This window comes from Myotis yumanensis, unplaced genomic scaffold, assembly GCF_028538775.1.
Source record: "Myotis yumanensis isolate MYYU_CA2020_CCGP unplaced genomic scaffold, mMyoYum1.0.hap1 SCAF_1, whole genome shotgun sequence".
Taxonomy (NCBI): domain Eukaryota; kingdom Metazoa; phylum Chordata; class Mammalia; order Chiroptera; family Vespertilionidae; genus Myotis; species Myotis yumanensis.
This window is the reverse complement of record NW_027223752.1, coordinates 115933617-115956073: the sequence shown is the minus strand read 5'-3', so window position 1 is coordinate 115956073 and position 22457 is coordinate 115933617. Positions and strand designations below refer to the sequence as shown.

At 40.8% G+C, this 22457-nt stretch overlaps 1 protein-coding gene across 2 annotated transcripts in view; it reads right to left on the bottom strand.

Annotated features, from left to right (window-relative positions):
• NPTN (neuroplastin) overlaps positions 1-21074 on the bottom strand; it is a 77598-nt gene extending 56524 nt beyond the window's left edge. Inside the window, exon 1 of one of the 2 annotated variants that reach the window (XM_070430660.1) lies at positions 20832-21074. In XM_070430660.1, the coding sequence (XP_070286761.1) occupies positions 20832-20922 (91 nt within the window). In that variant the 5' untranslated portion in view covers positions 20923-21074. The remainder of the gene's footprint in view (positions 1-20831) is intronic. The other variant, XM_070430651.1, reaches the window with a different exon arrangement.
• Positions 21075-22457: the final 1383 nt, after the last annotated feature.

The window sequence follows — 22457 nt, the reverse complement described above, 5'->3', positions numbered from 1 at the left end:
CACTCAAAGGGTTGTGGGTTTAACCCTCAGTCAGGGAGCATGAGGGATACAACTGATGGGTTTCTCTCACATTGATGCCTCTCTGTCTGTCTCTCTGTCTCTGTCTCTGTCTCTGTCTCTCTCTCTCTCTCTCCCCTTCACTCTCTCTTTAAAAGAGGTGGGGGGGGGGGGGGGGAGAATTGTCTCCTCTTCCTGTACAACTTTCAAAACACATTTAAGATGAAAAACTTTTCTGAGCCTAGAACTGAAATAAGTTTTAAATATACCACAATGTATTATTGCATGGTTTTAATCATTACTCAGTTTTTCCAAAAATGCAATTATTTTGTAAAGTGAGGAAAGATTGTACTTTGTTTCATTTGGAACTTTACCAAGAGTTGTTCACCTTTTCAGAAAATCACATCTTCAACAGCAATGTTGCCTATAGTATCTGAGTCACTACTACAGCAGAACTCTATCAGTCAGCATTTGTAGCTATCACATTCTTGGTTTTTATACATATGAATATAAACTTAATTGTCTTCCTCTGTAGCCATGCCTGAGCATTTACAGACTGAATTAAGTATTTTATTATGTTATTTCCCCCTTTATATTACATTTAGGGCATTATATTTTTTTTCTTAATTAATACATAGTGAATTTCACCTCAGGATAGTAACGGGAAATTACAAAAATGTGTTATAAAAAGAGGACACAAGATAGATACTTGACTTTACTTTCTGTCATGTACTTGGAGGAGGAGGGGATGAGGAGAACAGGGTGTCCCTATAACTAGATTTAACTTGAGATGAGAGCAGTACTGGGAGGCACACTTCAAAAATTATAGAAATTCAATATCGACCTTTCCTAGTAGAAATAGATAATTCACTGAAAAGGCTAGTCTGCTGACAACCATGTGAAATGCACATTTTATGATATAGTCATCATTTGTCAGAAAAACCAACCTTTAAATAATCTGGTCCTTCTCTTTAGTACTTTATTTTCCTCTTTACTTACCTATGAACTACCAGAGTTGCAATTAACCTATTAAAGGTAAACACTTTATAAGTGCCAGGCCTATAACTTGAAAATATACATACATGCCACTTTACAAATACAGCAGTTTAAGAAGCACTTTCCCATACATTATCATTTAATCTCATGAAAACCCTATGGATTAAGGATTATACTAATTTTAAAAATAGAAACCACAGGAACTAAAATGGAGATAGGATTTTCCAGTGCTCTTTCCACTTAACTACATTTCCCATAAAATGACCCTTTTAACATAGTTTATTTACATTTTACATTTACGATGGTGACAGAGTGTATCAATTTACTTATCCTGTTATATTGTCTCCAACAGAGTTTAGACAGCAAATTTAAACTACACTAATATTCCAGTTTCATAAAAACTATGAATTATTTTAATACTTCTTTAAAAATGCCTTAAATATATTTCAAATAAATATGCATAAGTATAGTTTTGATTACATTTTATGTTACTTAATATTATTATTGGTAGAAGTGGGGTGTCTACCAGTGGAAGTGAGGGATCCTTTTCCCACTGGGTGTTGGGTGTTGGATTCTTACGACATCTTAAGAAAAAGAATTTTTCTAAGACTTGCACAGATGAGTAACTTTTATTTGTGTGGAATCACATCCCTGCATTCCTAAAGTCCCATTTTCCTTAACCAGTACTGGAAGAAGTGCAACTGGAGATTCAGAAGAGCTAAAGGCAAAGCCAGTGTCCAAAGTTTCCTTTCCATGGTGGAATTGGGTCCCACACAGCATCAGGCTAGTTCCAGTCCATCAGTCCACTGTGTGGGTGGATGCAGGAGCATAGGAGTCAAGCACAAGCAAGAGAGAGCAAAAGGGAGCTTGGAGCTTATGTATCTGATCTTCCTTTGCTTGCAGTGGCCATGCCTACTTTGGCCTATGAACCTGTTCTGTTCCCAGGTGTGACTGCAGATGAGTACCTTCCCTAACTCACCCAGACTTTACTGGGCATGTGTCTATTTGGCCTTCCCTTTGCTTCTTTCCAGCTAACTAATAACCAACCAGGTTATTCACAACAGTATCAATTATCACTCACTCTGGAACCTATTACATTATTCAATTCTTGTTATTTTTACAGCCACTGCACCACGGTTCGTACCTAAAGGACAGAAGGTATATCTCTTACATTGAATTACTAAAAAACAGTGACACATCTCTGGTTAAAGGCCTTATAATAAAGCTTATGAAACCATGATTTTTCTTAGTATTGAAATTTAACTGTAAAGAAATCACATCCCTAGTCTGCAAAGCTAACATCCACTTTCTTTGACTCTCTAAATCAAATGGATACAATTCAGCAAATGAAAATTCTAAACCCACTAGAAGGAAAAGGGCATGGCCGGTCAATTTTTATTCATACCTCTTCTTCTTCCAAGCCAAGAATGCAAATATATTATAAGCCCCCAAGCAAAAATCTGAAAAAAGGTAATCCTTGAACCAACAGCCTCAGAAACATCTTTGTCATATACTCTCAGGCAACAGCTCTAAATTTTAACATCTTTTCGGTAAGGAGAGAAAAGGGGAAATGCTAAAATTAAAAAAAGAAAAACAGCCTGATGCCCTCTGCTCACATCACTCCTGAAAACAACTTTAACTTTTAGAGAATAAATGAAAAGCTTAGTCTGTCAAATATAAAGGAACAGAATTAAAAATATATATAAATGCGATGTAGCCAGAAAAACAATACTATTCTAAGCTATATTTTCTCATACAAAATTTGCAGTGTAACGTGACTTTGCTATATTAAATCTACTTTTTAAAAGATTTCTTTTAATACATAAAAACTCACCAAATTGCAAAACTTTGTCACTTAAGTTCTAAATGGACAGCCAAAATAAACAATAAAAGACATTCTTCTAGGATTGCCATATTTAGCAAAAAAAATTCTTCATTGTTTTTCTGAAATTCAAATATAACTGGGCATCCAGCATTTTATCTGGCAACTCTACACTCTCTGAACTAATTAAAGTGTGCCCCCATCTCTACTAAAATATTACAGCATCAGCTCCCACTCATAAAGAATAAACTGAGCTTCGACCAGAATTTTGACTGAAGTCTTAGAGTTAGTCTAGAAGTGTTCTTTTCCAGATGATAAGGCTTTCTTAACAGGTGACATTTACCATAAAAAAGAACAAGCCTAATTTCCAAGAGCCAAAGGTTAAACTTTTACTAGGTTCCATCCAGTCTAGTGAGTGAACTTCCATGAAACTTAGGCTTTTGTGAGTTAAACACAGATTGGAAATAATTCATAGCCTAAGTTTTTGGTAACTAAACAAAAGGAAGTTACTTCTGATGGATATAATAAACAGAATCCTGTTTTAAGTATTGTTAGGATGGGGGGAAAAGGCCTTTCTTTTTCTTTGCTATAGCATTCCACAATTTATGAGAAGCACCTGGTAATTAAATCCAAAGACTGTTGACTCCTCTGGTTCAAACAGCCCCTCTGTTCAAACTGAGGGACAAGATAAACTACTCTCAAGGCTACATTCTTATATACATACCCCTCCTCCCTGCTGATTTTACAACTCAGGGATAATTAGTAGAAAGTTCCCTTTCCCCTTCCCCTTCAAATACGCCTCTTTTGAACTGTTCATAACTTTTGCTCTAAGAACATTTTACAGTCTTTGGAAAAAAACTGATGAGACACCTCCCTAGGACATCTGCCAGGATTGTCTCCTGAAGAACTAACAAAGACAACACCCTGATGTCTGCTCAATTTCACCTAGCAAGAGCAGCAGCCTAAAAATCCCCCTCCCTTCCTTGTCCAAGGATTTAAATGTGGGAGCAGTTTTTGTTATTTGCCTTTTTATTAATTAGCAATGCACTGGCCCTTTCCCTTTGGGGAAAGTAAAATAAACTCTCTCTGCATCCATATCTTCTTGTAGTTGTGAATTCTTTCACGGCCTGTGTCACTGGCCAAAAACCCTTGCAAGTATTACAAGACAAAATTAAAATTCATTTTAATGAATTCCAAAGTTAACCTACCATTTTTCTGGAATTCATAATCAGAGAACTGTACAGTTAAACACAAACTAATAATTGAACCCATAAAAACTTCTGGAAAGTCCATTTTATTTCATATTCATTTCCATAATGCTTTTTTCTCCTATGGAGCTCCTAAAACAAGTGCAGTAGGTCCCCCTTATCCATGGTTTCACTTTCTGTGGTTTCAATTGCCCATGGCCAACAGTGGTCTGAAAATGTTAAATGGAAAATTTCATAAATAAATAATTCATAAACTTTAAACTGCACATTCTTCTGAATAGTGTAATGAAATCTACCACCATCCTGCCCAATTACTCTCAGGGTGTGAATCATTCCTTAGTCCAGTATATCCACATTGTACCAGGTATACCGGTTAATAATGAGGATTTTGTAATCAAAGAAAACACGATAATTTCAAGAGAAACATCAAAAGTGCTTTATTCAAAGTAATGTCCATCGCTAGCTACACATTTTCCCCATCTTTCCGGTAATTTGTGGATACCGTCCCAATAGAACTTTTCTTGTTTTGAGGCAAACCATTCAGAGACCCAATTTTCCACTTCTCTGTACGTTTTGAAGTGCTGCTCAGAAAGTGTGTGTGCCATCGATCAGAACAAGTGGTAATCTAAAGGAGCAAGGTCTGGTGAATACAGCAGGTGGGTTAATACTTCCCAGGCAAGATCTTTTAACGTGTCTTTAACTGGTTTTGAAGTGTGTGATGGTGCGTTATCATGAAGCAAAATTACTTTGCCGTGTCTTTTGGCACATTCTGGTCATTTCACGATCAAGCATGGTTCAAACTGATTATTTGCTGTAGGTAGCGATCAGTATTAACGGTTTCACCTGGTTTTAGAAACTCATAATACACCACACCTTCCTGATCCCACCAAACGCAGAGCATTGTCTTCCTTCCGAAGCGATTTGGCCTTGCAGTTGATGTTGATGGTTGACCTGGATCAACCCATGATTTCATGCATTTGGGATTCTCAAAATAAATCCACTTTTCATCGCCAGTCACAATTCCATGCAAAAAAGACTTTCTTTCGTGCCACTGAAGCAACATTGTACTGATGACTTTGCGGTTTTCCATTTGTCTTTCGTTCAGTTGATGTGGCACCCATTTTCCTTCCTTTAAAATCTTTCCCATTGCTTGTAAATGATCGGAAATTGTTTGCTGAGCAACGTTTAATCTTTCTGCAAGTTGTTTTTGAGTTTGACACTCATCTTCATCCAATAATGCTTGTAACTGTTGGTCTTCAAACTTTTTTGGTTGACCTGGATGTTCTTTGTCTTTCACATCGAAATCACCACTTTTAAAGCGTTTAAACCAACGTTCACAAGTATCTTGAGATGGAACACGTTCATCATAAGCTTCCCGAAGCTTTCAACAGCAGTTTTCTTCAAAATAAAGTAATGAATTAAAACTTCCCACAAATGCTCTTTTTTTGGCACGAAATTCGACATTTTCAAGTGTAAAAATATCTATGATGTTAACACCTTCAGAAAATTTGACATTAAGTTTTGAAGCTTGTTGTCAATACTACAAAATAGCATACATATCAAATAGCATATATATCAACATATGTGTAACTCCATCTATTGAAAAAAATCCGCATTAGCCAGTACACCTGGCATATGCAACCCATCAGTTACTCAGTAGTCATCTAGGTCAGTGGTCAGCAAACTCATTAGTCAACAGAGCCAAATATCAACAGTACAACGATTGAAATTTCTTTTGAGAGCCAAATTTTTTAAATTTAAATTATATAGGTAGGTACATTGTTATTAACTTAATTAGGGTACTCCTAAGGCTTAGGAAGAGCCACACTCAAAGGGCCAAAGAGCCGCATGTGGCTCGAGAGCCAAAGTTTGCCGACCACGGATCTAGGTTATCAGATAGACTGTTCTGGTATCACGTTCAAAAAACCCTTGTTTTCTTAACCCTTTGCACTCCGAACCATTCTGGACATTGGCTACCAGCTACTCGACGCTACCTTGCGGCGGAAACGTGCATTTACAGACCCTCGTATTATTCAGTATAATTTTGGAATCAAGTAACGTATTATAATGATATTGGACTTATATGAATTGGGTGACATCGAGGAATGTATATTTGCAAAAAAAACAATATTTTATTGTTTATAATTTTGTACAGTATGATAAGTTTTGTAACACTCCCCAATATGCATTGCAGGCTGATTAGTGCATGTTTGACAGTAATAAGTGGTTTGACGCCTGCCACCAGGTGTTTTCCTGTTAGAACACACAATGCAGTCCCGTTTTCTTTGTCCCACATCGGGAATATGTAGTTTATTGTTTAATCCGACACAAAACCCGCTGACATTTCTTGTATATATCTTAGTAATTTTACGATATTTTGATTTAATTTCTTGTGCCATTTCAAGATAAAACTTCAGGGAAACATGCATGTCTCAAAAAGTTGCGTTGAAATAACTCAATTCCCCGTAATCACTAATAAACTGCAATGTCCCCTGAGAGGGGACATCCGAGTGATATGCTAGAATTCCGATGTCCCCTGAGAGGGGACAGCGGAGTGCAAAGGGTTAATAATGGCCCAAGGCACATGAGCAGTAATGCTGGCAATTCAAATATGCCAACGAGAAGCCTTAAAGTGTTCCCTTTTTTAAGTGAAAGTTCATTCTCAATTTAAAAAGGAAAAAAAACAAAACATATGCCGAGGTTTCTAAGATCTGCAGTTAAGAATGAATCTTCTACCCTAGCCGTGTGGTTCAGTGGTTGGAGCATCGGCCCGTGAACTGAAGGGTCACGGGTTTGATTCCCCATCAAGGACACCCACCTGGGTTGCAGGTTTGATCCCCAGACCTGGTCAGGGCACATGTAGGAGGCAACCAATCAATATGTCTCTCTCACATCAACAACAAAAAGAATAAATCTTCTACCCATTAAATTGCCTAACTTGTAAGTTGAACTTTATTATGGGTATGTATGTTTAGGAAAAAAACAGTACAGTGCTGATGGGTTGCATATACTGTACCACATATATATAAAAGAGATCCTCCCTTCTGTTTTATGAAGTCCCTCTCAGCCAGCTCTTTGTCCTACTTATAATGGCTCTGAGTGAGGGCAAATAACTCTATTCTTCTGCTCGTTTCATTAAAATCATCTTCTTGATACTAAAGTTATGCTATTCTTCCCTGTGCTCTAGGCCATTGCTCTTTGATACATCTCATCCATCTTAGGAGACTGCCTAATTCCCTTACTTCATTTACACTGCTACCTTGAAGGTATTAATAGATAATCACATCCCCCCAGTGTTCCCTTTTCCTAATTTTAGTTGCTCAGGTTTTTTTCCTAAGTCTTATGCTACCATCAATGTAGAATGATTTGCAACTTTCCCTAAATGTGGTTGAAAAATGTTATTTGGAGTTTAATCCTACTGTGAAAAGTTACACTGTTAATAATAATTTTGATATGTGATCACTATGTTATTTGTCTAAATGTAATTCAATTACAGTTCACTGCAAGTTACTTGAAATCTCTACAGTTGCTCTTTTCCAGGTAGCAGTTTCCTGGTTTGCATTAAGGCCATTTATTTCATCTTCCTTGATTAATGACTTGAAATTCAGTATTAACAAGTATAATTTCAATGCTGGAGCTTGTTATGCTATTTTTTCCCAGTTGCTCCCCAATGGTTTCCAACCTGCTAAACTTGTATAATCAAAAACTCCTATTTAAATTTAACATATTCCTCAATAAAAAAATCCTAAGTTAAATATAGTACTTTCCTTCAATCTATGAATTGAGAAGTATTTCACAGTTGCCAACTCAAGACATCTTGTTGCCTTTTTCCCTCCAAGAAAGAATGTCTAAAAATGAAAAAATAATCTTCTCTAGAACTTAAACAATAAAGGCAAGTGGTTCTTCAGTCATGGTTCCACTTCTCCTCGGCCAGTGTTCAAGTCATTCTGTACTCATCAGAAACTGTGCCGCAGACAACAGCATCAGAGTAAATATTCAGCTCGGAATAAATAGCAACTCTCCCAGCCCCCACACTCACCATTCAAGGCAGGGGCTAGGGAATAAGGCACATAAGCTCTAATGTAAAAGAAAGGACAACTAAACATACTGGAAAACTTGTGCTTTGATTATGATATTCAAATACGGTAGGTTCCCCTTTTTCCCAAATTCAAATAGTGTTAAAAAATATCAATATTATGCAACTAATGGCTAATGTACTAATTCAATAATACTTTACTAAAATGTATTTTCTTTACTAAAATGACAAGTACATGTTGATGTTACTGATAAATGCCTCGTGAAAATCTTTACTGGGTTTACAAAAATCTTCAAATTGTTCCAGACTATATGGAGTATAAGAATATGTATATATATACACACACACATACCTAATATGCAAAGTGTCCCCTCAGGAGTTGGACCTACCAGGAGTTTGATCTCTCACTATGACGTGTGCTGACCACCAGGGGGCAGCGTGGAACGAAGGAAGGCCCCAGCTGGCAGCCCGCAGCTGCTAGGGACCCTACCCGTGCACAAATTTCATGCACCAAGCCTCTATTAAAAATATAAAACAAAACAAACAAAAACCAAAACTACTCAATACTTGAAAATGCTATTTTTCAAAAATGTCTCATGGACAATTAATGAATTATGAAATTAATTTAGAAGGTCACAACAATTTTTAAATACACTACAAAAAAAAAGATAGGTACCATTTCACAAAGTATTATGTATTCTGCACATATTTAGTCATAAATAAAACTATTTCTCTGGTCCATAAACAAAAGTTTGAAAGCCTTTTTCTAAACAGCTTTTGTATTTTTTTTTTTTTTTTTTTTTTTTTTTTTTTTTTTTTTTTTTTGCTTTTGGATTTTTAAAGTCATTTCACCATGATTACATATGAACTAATACACTGCAGTATCTAGAAAATTTTATAGTTTGTAATGTTAACATTTTGGGTTATTTTCACATTAATAAACAGCAAAAATGTGGCAGATAACTGCTGAAACTAGGTGATGATTACATGGGAGTTTATTACATTACTAGAGGCCCGGTGCACAAAATTCGTGCATGGGTAGGGTCCCTAGGCCTGGCCGCCGATCAGGGCCTCCCTTCCCTGGCTGCTGGCCGGGGCCTTCCTTCATTCTGTGCTGCTCCCTGGTGGTCAGCACCCGTCATAGTGAGCAATAGAACTCCCGGTCTCCCAATCGAACTCCCATGGGGACACTTTGCATATTAGCTTTATATATATATATAAATATATATATAAATAAATATATACTAGAGGCCCGATGGACAAAAATTTGTGCACTCGGTGGGGAGAGGGGGTCCTTCAGTCCATCCTGTGCCCTCTCCCAGTCTGGGACCCCTCAGGAGATAATGACCTGCTGGCTTAGGCCTGCTCCCAGGTGGCAGAGGGCAGGCCCAATCCCTAGGTGCAGCCCCTGGTCTGGCTCAGAGCAGGGCCAATGGGGGAGTTGGGGCGCTGCTCCCTGTCATGCACAGAGCAGGGCGGATCGGGAGGTTGCAATGCCACCCCTAGTCACGCTCAGGGTACTGCCGATTGGGGGGTTGGGGCACCGCCCCGTCACACTCAAGGCAGGGTTGATAGGGAAGGTGCGGCGCCACCCCGTCACGCACAGAGCAGGGACAATCAGGGGGTAGGGGTCTTGCCCCCTGTCACACACAGAGCAGGGCCCATCAGGGGGTTGGGGCTCCGTACCCTGTCACACACAGAGCAGGGCCGATCAGGGGGTTGAGGAGCTCCCCCCTGTCACGCACAGAGCAAGGCCGATCAGGGGGTTGAGGAGCTCCCCCCTGTCACTCACAGAGTAGGGCCAATAGGGGAGTTGGGGCACCGCCCCCTGTCACACACAGAGCAGGGCGGATCAGGGGGTTGGGGCGCTGCTCCCTGTCATGCACAGAGCAGGGCCAATCAGGGGGTTGGGGAGCGCCCCCCTGTCACGCACAGAGCAGGGCGGATGGGGAGTTGGGGCACTGCCCCCTGTCACACACAGAGCAGGGCCGATCAGGGGGTTGGGGCTCCGTACCCTGTCACACACAGAGCAGGGCCGATCAGGGGGTTGAGGAGCTCCCCCAGGTCATGCACAGAGCAGGGCCGATCAGGGGATTGAGGAGCTCCCCCCTGTCACGCACAGAGCAGGGCCCATCAGGGAGTTGAGGAGCTCCCCCCGTCACTCACAGAGTAGGGCCGATAGGGGAGTTGGGGCACCGCCCCCTGTCACACACAGAGCAGGGCGGATCAGGGGGTTGGGGCGCCGCCACTGTCACACTCAGGGCAGGGCCAATGGGGAGGTTATGGCTCTACCCCGTCACACACAGAGCAAGGCCCGTGGGGGGGGGAGTTGGGGTGCCGCACCCTGTCACACACAGAGCAGGGCCGATCAGGGGGTTGGGGCGCCGCACCCTGTCACACACAGAGCCGCAGGGTGATCAGGGGGTTGGGGAGCTCCCCCCTATCAGGCACAGAGCAGGGCTGATCAGGGGGTTGGGGCACCTTCCCCTATCACGAACAGAGCAGGGCAGATAGGGAGGTTGTGGCCCCACTCCCTGTCACACACAGAGCCACAGGGCAATCAGGGGGTTTGGGCGCTGCCCCCAGTCACGCTGATCCCGGTGCCGGGAGGCATGTTACCCTTTTACTATATAGAATAGAGGCCTGGTGCACGGGTGGGGGCTGGCTGGTTTGCCCTGAAGGGTGTCCTGGATCAGGGTGGGGGTCCCCACTGGGTTGCCTGGCCAGTCTGGCCGAGGGGCTGAGGGCCGTTTTCAGGCTGGCGGGTGACTGAAGCTCCCAACTGCTCCTTTTTTTCTTTTTTTTTTTTATTCTGGGCCAGCTTTAGCTCTGAGGCCTCGGCTGCTGAAAGCAGGTTTCTGGCCTTTGTTTACCTTCTGTATTTGATACAATGTTGCAGTCCGGCCGGCTGAAGCCCGGCTGACTAAAGCAGGTTTCTGGGGTTTTGTTTAGCTTCTATATTTCCAACATAGCTGCTTAGAGTTGCAGCTGAGAGGCCGGCAAGTCAGGCAGGGAACGTTGGAGTCCGCTGTCACTGGAGCAAGCAAGCCTCCCTGTTCACTTCAGTGCATGGCTGCCGGCTGCCATCTTGACTGGCAGTTAATTTGCATATCGCCCTGATTAGCCAATGGGAAGGGTAGCGGATGTACGGCTAATTACCATGTTTCTCTTTTATTAGATAGGATATATATATATATATATATATATGTGTGTGTGTGTGTATATATATATATATTAGTGGCCCCGTGCACGAAATTCGTGCACAGGGGGTGGGGAGGAGGGGTGTCCCTCAGCCCGGCCTGCACCCTCTCCAATCTGGGACCCCTCGGTGGATGTCTGTGGGATCGAGCCTAAACCGTCAGTCGGACATCCCTCTTGCAATCCAGGACCGCTAGCTCTTAACTGCTCACCGGCCTGCCTGCCCCTAACCACCTCTGCCTGCCAGCCTGATTGCCCCTAACCGACACCATTCTGCCTTCCTTGAAACAAGAACTGCAACTATTGTCTGAAGTAGGTTTATAGGAAGTTGTATTTCAAAACATGAAAGCCTCAAAGTCAATTTTCCTTACTTCTGAAAAACAAGTTTCTACAAACTTATTAAAACAGCAAGTATTCTCTAAACCCTATACCCATTAGAGGCAGTACCTAAGCTGTAAAGCCAATAAATAGAGTTGTGTAATTTTAGAACTGGAAGGGAATTTAGACATCATCTAGCCCAGTGGTTTTCAAATACCTTCAGGAAGAAAAGAGAATCAATAGCATAATAATTTATATATGCAAGTACTCTTACCTGTTTTTTAGCATATGGAACATTTTGCTTTGTTATTCTATCAGAATAGGACTTGACACTTTGCCCTGTATTTTATATTTAATCATTTTAAGAAAGTGAGAAATACATTTGGATATGACTAAAGCTATTGGTATAATTTAGAACTTAATGTTTTCTAATAATAGAACCTTACATAATATATAGAACACTGACACTTTTCAGATTTCACATCAACTCATTTACAATTCATAGTCAATTTTAAGCAATACTTGGGTGTAACGATAATATATACCAAGATAAACAAAGTGAAGGGAAGCATACCTAAACTGATATACTTCTGGAAAATACCATAAAGCATACCATAAGAATTAAGATTTTAAAAAACGGCTAGTTCATAATTGTTTTCAGAAATGCAAGGAATATTAATCTAGGAATTTCCTCAGATTTAATTAAGGTTAACACTTTGGTTGCCTTGTTCAACTACAATGGAGAGATTCAGAGGTCTTTTAAAAATACAAAGGGGAAAGGAGAAACTAAGTCATAAATAGAAAACAAACCTCCTCAAAAGATACATAAAAATACAATTAATTATTAATTAATACCACTCTGTACTTTTTTTTTTTTTTTTTTACTTGTGGACATTTTAATTAACTTCCCTCCATGTAGCTTGAAGCTACCAGGACACAGTCCCCACCAACACCCTTAATCTTCTCCTCAGCTCTTCTGCTGAAGAACTTGGCCTTCACAATGACAGGCTGCTTTGGGAGCTTTCCCTTCCCCAGAACTTTGTAGTAGTCCAATCGCACCACATCAATGATAGGAGCAGCTCCAGTCTTGCTTTTGGCAGCCTTTACCCGTGTCTGCTCACTGACCAGGGTCCATAGTTTATCAAGGTTGACAGTTGGGTAGAAGCTCTGGTTCCTCTTTAAGTGGTAATGCCTCATATCCAGCTTTCAATATTTGTTGAAGTTGATCCTGTGATGATGCAAGCCATCAGCATTACCTTGGCTTCCCGGGTGCTTCCTTTGCTTGCCGATGCGGCTATGGCCCCAAAGTTTCCAGGTCTTCCTCAGTCTGGATGGCATGTCAGTGGCCAAGAGGCAAGAGTCACTCAGTACTTTTTAATACAAGAAACTTAACACACAATGTTTCCATCAAAGCTGACCAGTCTCCTTTAATAGCTAAGACTGAGGTGTTGCCCTAACCCCGTGGTCGGCAAACTGCGGCTCTCGAGCCACATTCGGCTCTTTGGCCCCTTGAGTGTGGCTCTTCCTAAGCCTTAGGAGTACCCTAATTAAGTTAATAACAATGTACCCACCTATATAGTTTAAGTTTAAAAAATTTGGCTCTCAAAAGAAATTTCAATCGTTGTACTGTTAATATTTGGCTCTGTTGACTAATGAGTTTGCCGACCACTACCCTAACCGGTTTGGCTCAGTGGATAGAGTGTCAGCCTACGGACTGAAGGGTCCCAGGTTCGATTCCAGTCAAGGGCATGTACCTTGGTTGCGGGCACACTCCCAATACGGGGTGTGCAGGAAGCAACTGATCAATGTTTCTCTCTCATTGATGTTTCTAACTCTCTATCCCTCTCCTTTCCTCTCTGTAAAAAATCAATAAAATATATAGTTTTTAAAAAAGACTGAGGTGTTTTGTTTTGTTTTTATTTTAATTTTAACCACTACAAAAATCAGAATCAAAACAAAAAACAAGTGGTACCTGAAGAACATTAACTATGTCTGCCACTAACTTACTGTATGCAAATAAATGTAAAAACTTAGGAAATTCTTTGAATCTTCAGTAAACCCCATTTCCACACAAACCAAACAATTAAAAGTTCTGAACGATTAGATAAAAATAATATCAACTTAACTAGGTTGAATTAATAAATGTATATTTTTATATATACAGAAGCAAACAAAAAAGAAAGTTAAGCCTACTTTCCATTTTAGATAATAGTAAGTTGAAGTTATGTACAAATTTTGGTTCCCTCTCCTAAACTGAATAAACTCTTGAAAAATAGATATTTTACTTATAAATTTTTAAAATTTAGACATCAATATCACTGTGTTAATCTTTTTATATAGAATCACCACAGTTTTCACTTCATATTCAGCAATAAGTTTATGTCTATAAAATGTAACAACTTTATAATCAACCAATCAACTGCAGAGGTTTCCTGCCTTCCCAAAACTAATCCTTACCAACTAAAATTGGGAATTCTGGCCGAAACCGGTTTGGCTCAGTGGATAGAGCGTCGGCCTGCGGACTGAGGGGTCCCGGGTTCGATTCCGGTCAAGGGCATGTACCTGGGTTGTGGGCACATCCCCCGTGGGAGATGTGCAGGAGGCAGCTGATCGATGTTTCTCTCTCATCAATGTTTCTAACTCTCTATCTCTCTCCCTTCCTCTCTGTAAAAAATCAATAAAATATTAAAAAATAAATAAATAAATAAATAAATAAAATAAAAATAAATAAATAAAATTGGGAATTCTGGGGAAAAAATAATTCCACAAAACCTCACAAGTTTTATAAAGCATTTATCTAAGATGGTTAAAATTAAACTCCATATCATCAATGGCATTTTAAAAAATTCATATAAAATGTTTTGTTTAAAGAGACACACTGAAAGCCAAGTCAATTGTTCACATGACGTGATTTGCACTATTATTTTAATTTTGATGTGTGAATTTACTTTAGAGGTCCCTCGTCTCCTTAGTCTTTCTGATAGATTCTATTTTCCCAGATACTCCTCAAAAAATAAAATTCATTCCTCATTCTTACTTCCTGCTTTTCTCCTTGCACTACTTTAGCCTTTCTTCTCTTCCCCTTTCTCTTACAACTTCATTCTCCACTTCTGACCCTGTCCAGATTGTGTTCTCACTGTAAAGAACTGAATAGAATGCATCAATATATTTTTCACAGAATTCACTTCTTCTAAAATGTCTTTGCAAAACTTTATTCAAACTTTCACTGAACACCTCCTGCACGTTACTTAACATAGTTATTCGTTGTTTTTCTACATACATTTATATAGAAATCAGCACCTTATCTCCTTCCCAAATTGTATCATAAAAAAAAACCTTTGCCTTGGCCAGGTGGCTCAGTTGGTTGGAGCGCTGTCCCCATACACCAAGAAGGTTGCAGGTTCGATTCTGGTTCAGGGCACACACCTAGGTTGTGGGTTCAATCCCCGGTCAGGGCGCCTGTGGGAGGCAGCGGATCAAAGTTTCTCTCTCACATTGATGTTTCTCCCTCTCTCTTTTTCCCTTCCTCTCACTCTCTAAAAATAAATAAAAACATATCCTCAGGTAAGGATTAAAACAAATAAATAAAAACACACCATTATATACATCCAACAAAGTTTCAGATTTTACATATGAAACATCTTACTTTGAAAAGTACCTCAAACTAAATAAATAAAAAACCATGTCTAAAATGACAGAGTACTTTTCTAATCAAACATGGTCATCTTTGTAAGCCCAGTTAAACAATTATTTTTTAAGTAAGAATAATACAATAACATTTTGCCTTTTACTACTGTCTAAATGTATAATCCACAAAAGAAAATGTTTCACATCAAAATTGTATGAGAAAAATAAAGTATTCCTTTAAGACAAAACAGTCTAATTTCTCATGAGCATTTGTACAATTCACTCAATGTCTAGCAACACAAAAACCCATCTGCATCATTAATATGAATTCAGTAACCTTGAAAAACAAAGACTAAGAGCCCACCAACAGGTCCTGATGTAGTAACATGGCCTTTCCATCCCAGACCCGTAACTAATTTCTCATGCTTGGGTGTTCCATCATGTCAGTAGTGACACTTTGGTCAGTTGCCTGAGAGACTGGAGGCTTATTATGGTCACCTTAGGAAATGCTTTATTCCATGGCAAACTATTTCTTCTGGTCACTTAAATTTTTATTTGGATTAATTCTGTTAAGATCTATTGCTTGACATTTGACATGTCATTTGTACCAGCTGCCATAGATAACATCTATCTCCTGTTGCTCATTTCAGTTCACCCTAAGAGGAGATGAGCAATCAATAGCAAATACAGCCCCACCCATGTGGCTCAGTTGGTTGAGTGTCATCCTTGCCCCAGGAAGTTGTGGTTAGATTCCCAGTTGCAGGCTCTATCCCCAGTAGGGGGAGTGCAGGAGGCAGCTGAGCAATGTTTCTCATCAATGCTTCTATCTTTCTCTCCCTCTCCCCTCCTCTCTCTGAAATCAAAAACATATTAAACAAACAAAAATAGCAAATACATATCTAAAAATGTATTCAGAGAAATTTGCCAAACCACTGAAGCAAACAGCACCTGACAGAAAAGAAGATTCATATAATGTAAATACTAGCATTCTTACAAAGCACAATGTTCATAGGTATCTAGTATCACCCAAGCAAAATGGCTTCTCGAAATTTAGCTCATTAGTAGCAAAATTCATTAAACTCCTTATTTTCTCCCACTAAGCTCTGTTAATTATCCAATTTTGTATTTTCACTATGAGTATATTTTATTTTACACTCCACATTCATTCATCGGCTAATATCTCCAACACGCTCACTGTGTGCCTGGTACTACATTCTATTTCTCTTATTCACAATAATGGGAATCAAGGAAAAGATACTTAGTTCACTGAAAGAAAAAGAAAGCCCTGCAATCTCCCACACAATGAAATAAAAATGCAAACTTCCTCACCAGAATTTGAAAGTGCAGTACTGCTCCTCACTTTTCTTAAAGTTACATATGCAAAAGTGCACTCTCTGGGGCCTTCAAATAGTCCACTTAATTGCATTCAAGATGACAGCATTAACACTAAAATGTTCAATATATACATAAAATAATAACTAATTAATAATGCTACTTTTTAAAGTATTATAGTAGTAATAGCTAACATTTAATCAATATTGAGAGCAAGCATGTAGTATGTACAGAATTGTTATACTACATAAAGTAATGTAGCATATGTTACATTATGGTAACATATAGTAACAAGTATTACATATAGTAAAAATATACTTCCTGCTGAGACTATATACCAGACAGAAATCTAAGTGTTTGATGGCCATTATCTCATTTAATCCTCACACCATCCCTATGGGATTGACATTATTATAAATATTAAGAATATTATATTTTACAGATAAAACTGAAGCTTGGAAGTATTAAGCACCTTATTCAAGGTCACTTACCTACAGAGGGTTGGGACTCAAATTCAGGTATATCAGGATCCAAAGACTATGCTCTTGACTGCCATATAATAATGCTTGGCTTACATTCATTCAATTTTAATTTTAAAGCTCTTGGCAAGTCTAAACAGGAGGGTTACTTTTTAGGACAAACTTCTTCCTTTAAAATGAACTACATTTATCTTATTACATACAAAAATCAACTTTAAAGATTTTACTTAAAACTGTCATCCTACAAGTTTAAATATTTGGATAGGAAACAAAATCTGAATGAAAGCCTTGAATCTCTATGGTGATGGGTCACAGCTGGAAGAGACCTTGAGGGTCATCTAGTCCAAATTCTTCATTTTAGGAATGAAACAGAGACCTTTTGAAAAACATCTATATTCAATTTAAACTACCACATACCCAATCCAGAAACATGTAGGTTTGGGTGGGTTTTTTTAAGTCAACATTTTAAATAGATACTCTAACATTTCAACATCATAAAGACCATGATATCCATTTCTGAAGCACTGTAAGAAAATACAAACTCACAGACTCCTCCACCTCTGGAGTCACTGCCACTGCCTTGCTTCTCTAACAGGTCTGAGATCTGAACACACAGCCAACCGCATCAGAGAAGATGAGGAAATCAAGAGTCCAGAGAATTAAATAACTTGCCCATGATCACACCACTAAAGAATAAAGGGACACGGACAACAGGGGGATGAGGGCATGAGTGGGGGGAAAGGGGTAACATGGGGATAAGGACACATATGTAATAACTTAATCAATAAAAAAACTAAAAAAATTTTTTTAAAAAGAATAAAGGGACTGGGATCTAACCATCTAACCCCAGAGGAGCCTGTGTGGTACAGAGCATACACCATCAGCCGCCATTGAGTGTATCAAATGAAATAAGGCTGACAAAGTTCTAGTAGAGTTCCAATCACATGTGCATTGTACGTATCAATGTTTGCTTTAACAGAAGAGGGTCCTGTTCAAGCTGAGAAATACACTCCACTGCAGAGCTCTGGAGGAATATGAGAAAGGAATCTGCTGTCAGAACAGACAGTGCAGTAGATCACCCTCACATCTACAAACATTCTCTATTTCTTTTCACCAGGGAGTTTAGTTTCACCCTTCCACATCTGATTGTTTTTCAGAACCAATCCCTTCCAGCAAGAGACAACTTGCTTAAGTTAGTTCTCACAACCCTAGTATCACTGAGCACAAAGTAAATGCTTCTGGAACTCTAAACAAAAACATCTCAAGAATGACAGTTTTGAAAAGTCTGATAAATATATTCTAATTTTTTAATTAAAATTAAAAAAAAAAAGAAAATACAAACTCCATGACATGAGGTCACTCTATTATAGGGCTATTACCAATTGAAAGTTTGAATCTTACTAAGTTATAGAAAGGTATTTTTTTTTAAAGCATCCTTACCTATATGGATTCAAACTCAAGTAATAGTCATTTCTTCATTAATTAAATTTACATTCCTTTGGGTCAACTACAAACGCAGCTTCACTTTACCAGTCTTGTCATGTGACTGAACTTAAGCTCGTTTCAAGAAAAAGGCTGCACTATACCGTATTTAGAACACATATCACTGAGAACAGCCAGATGAGTCTGAAAGCCTATCCAAAAACCTTGCTTTAGTTGCTAAGAAACTACAATTCTGCTATATTATCAGTCATTGAAAGATGCTATGCTAGCAGAGATTAAAGATGTTAATGTTAAGATCAAGAATATTTCATCTATGGTGCCAAATGAAACCATGCTATTTCCACAAATCAAATAGCTAAAATTAGTATTGGGCTTCTTTAAGTCATATTGTTAACACACAACTAAAAACTAGTAAGACAAATCAGTCTAACTCTATGCTGCCTTCCACAGTGACCTCATCTTTGGGGAAAAACAGGAAAAATACCCAATATACTTAACACATTCAATGCTATAGACAGAAAATGTTTCCTTCCTGATCCCTGCAGTGATAATTCAAGGCCATCAAGCATACATAGGATTTGAATGGTACAATTTGGTACAACAAACACTTATAATTAATCCATGATGTTTTTTCAATCCTTTATTAGATAAATTTTCACTGTAATCTTAAGCATTTTAAGACTGCATTCTCCTTAGAATGATTAACTCCATTGGCTTTATCACTGTTTTTTTTTTTTTATGAAAGTCATTTAAATTTCAGCTACTCCAACAAGAGTAATCTAGCCTAACAACAAAGAAGCACTGAAGGATTAGCAAAAATAATGTATAGTTCACTCTCCACTACTGACTTCTCATAAATTCTTTCCTATAAAAATATTTTTAAATCTCTTAAAGGTTGTTTCCACAAGAGCAGAAACCTGTTCACAATGCCTCTGAAATACCAATTCAGCAGCTGAATTGTCACACACACCTTCAACCATCAGAATCTTTTCTGTCCAGAACAGATCCCATATCACCATGATTCCCCATTTCTCCATATTCTCTAAAGAACTTCAGCTTAAAACCAATTCTCTCGTTTGCACTATACTCTACAGTACACACATCCCAAGTAATACTTTTATGTTCTCAGAAATAATCTTTCTTCTGTCTTGAAACTTTATATATTAAAACCCACGTCTTCCATCTCCTTCTCTCCAGTAACTGTCCTCAATCCCACTGCAGTCCTAGCTATGTGCCCCTGCCTTCCCAAGGCCCACTCACTACCATAAGCGCTGCCACACTCAGCTGCTCCCTTCCTTAATATATCCCCCACACTGCAAACCAGCAGTACACCGCCGGCTTCCTGCATCTGACTCCCTCCCCTTATTTTCTGTCTTCACCCACCTCCACGTCTATACCCAGGCACCCTCATTTCCCTAATAAATATTCCCCCTAACTCAGTTACAACGCTTCGCCATCCTTTGCTCATTTTTCCTCTCCTTATTTAGAAACTCCTTTTTGCTCTCCCAACCACTATCCTAGAATGCCCAACGCTCAACCCTCCCCAGCAAACCCAGCCTTCTTGCCCATCTCCTTTAGAGCCACGCAGCGCTTTCCAGATCCCCTACTGCAGTCAACCCACCCCCTCAGCTTTCCACCCACCTTCCCTCCACCTCCACATCCACGGCTCCCTGATTTTTCATCCCCTCCTTAGGGCTCTAGCATTCTGCTCAGTTTTCTCCTGGACGCCCTTTCCCCCAACGCCTCCCTTATTTTTCAAACATGTCACCTGTCTTACGGGGCCCAGCAGAATCCTACGAGCCACTACGCCCCAGACCCCCACTCACCCTCTACTCCTTAAACACAAATGCCGCCTTTATTTAAAAAAAAAAAAAATTTTTTTTATTTTAGAGAGACGAAGGGAGAGGGAGAGAAAGAGAGAAACATCGATGTGAAAGAGAAACATCGGGTCCCAGGACCAAACCCACAACCTGGGATGAGCCCTGACAGGGAATCCAACAGGCAACCTTTTGATGCACAGGCCAGCGCTCAACCAACTGAGCGACACGGCCCGGGCTCCCGTCCGCCTTCATTGAAAGCTGCGTTCCTTCCTCGTCCGCCCCCGCTACTCCAGATCCCCACGTCGGCTTCCTGGGTGTTCCCTCCCCGCCTCGGAGCGACGAGCCCCACGACGTGGCGCCTCTAAGCCAGCAGTATCCTCGGGCTCCGATCGACGCCCCCAAGTCTCGGACAGGCTCCCGTTCTCACTCCCGCGCCTCCAACTCCCGACCGCCTCTTCTCCCCGCGGTTCCGCAGCCCCTCAGATGCTCCCACCCGCTCCTTCCCCGTGGCTCCGGCACCACCTCAGGCCTGGCCGCCCCCGGCGCCCCGCTTACCGTTCTGAGCGGCGCCTGGCCCTGGGAGGAGGGAGCCAGAGACCAGCAGCAGCGAGATGACTAGAGCGCTGGGGAGCGTCGAGCCCGACATCCTCACTGCAGAAAACCCAAGAGCAAAAAGGCCGGGGCCGGAGCCCGGGCCAGGGCCGGGGCCAGGGAAGGGAGGGGAGGGAGGGAGGGGGCGGGCGACTGAGCGAGGGAGTGAGCGAGGGAAGTAGCGGCGGCTCCGCTCCGTCCTTCGCCGTCCTGCTCCTACCGCCGCAGCGCCCAAGCCTCGCGAGACCTTCGCTCCGGGTCGTGGGTGGCTGAGGAGTGATAGCAGCAAGACTCGCGAGAAGAGGCGGCCTGAACTAGTGTTCCCGCCCCTCGGACTTGCTCGCTTGCCCCTACTGGGGCTGATTGGCCAAGCTCGATGTAGGTCACGTGCCAAGGCGCTTCTGGCCACGTGATGGAGCGAGGCGGGGTTCCTCCAGCTCTCTTGGCGGGTTAGGGCGGGGGCAGAGAAGTCGGCGTTTATCCCTGGGTGAAATACGAGCTCCCGTAAATCAGAGGAAGCTTTAGGAGCCTACTGTGTTTTCTCCACCCATCCTGCCTTTCAGTTGTTGGAGCTCTTAGCTGCGGTATTTGATGCACCACTGTTTCTTTTACGCCCTTTTTCATTGTCCCCGTGGAAGTCCTGCGGTTAGTTCCTTCTGGACTTTGATCCTACACCCCCCACCCACCCACCCCGCCCTTCTGGCATCTAGCTCCAACCTCCCTCTTAAGCCTACTGTTTTAACCTTCTTGGAGAGGTGATACACTCCCCGTGCTCGGTGGTACTTTGAGCTTTCCTACCTGTACACCTGCTCCCTCTGCCTGAAATGTCCTCCTTTCCTCGCCCTTGTATTTTCCCCTCCCCCATTTTGGCCTTGTTTTAGCTTCATAAAAATCTCAGGGCCTAAAGTTTAGCGTAATTGCTAGACACTAAGTTCTACAAGGAATCTTCAGAAGCATCGAACATTTATTGAGTATCTGTTGTGTACCAGGTTCTCACACCTACTGTGAAACCCAAATGAAAACATGGTACACACTCTTATGAAGTTCACAACCTAGTCTATCATAGGGTCTAGGAAGTGGGTGAATAACCTAAAAAAAACAACCCATAGGAGAGGAGCCAGCAAAATGCTCTGGCAAAGTTATCACTACCATTTTCATGGAACTTTGGGAAATGCTTTCTTTCTTTCTTTCCTTATTTCTTTATTTATTCTTTATTTCAGAGAGGAAGGGAGAAGGAGAGATAGAAACATCAACGATGAGTGAGAATCATTGATTGGCTGCCCCCTGCACGCCCCCTACTGGGGATGAGCCCCCAACCTTGGCATGTGCCCTGACCAGGAATCCAACTGTGAACCAGGAAGTGACCTCCTGATTCATAGGTCCATGCTCAACCACTGAGCCATCCCAGTGGGGCAGGAATTGCTCTTTTTAAGGGTATATTTTTGTCCTACCTTCAGCGCTGTCATTCCTTGGTTTGCAAAGGAATCTCTGTGGCTTAGCTTATGCCTGACTCAAATCAGACATCCTGGGGAGGATCTGTGGAGTGAAACTGAGAGAAACCAAGTTAACAGCCCTGATGACCGGAGAGCT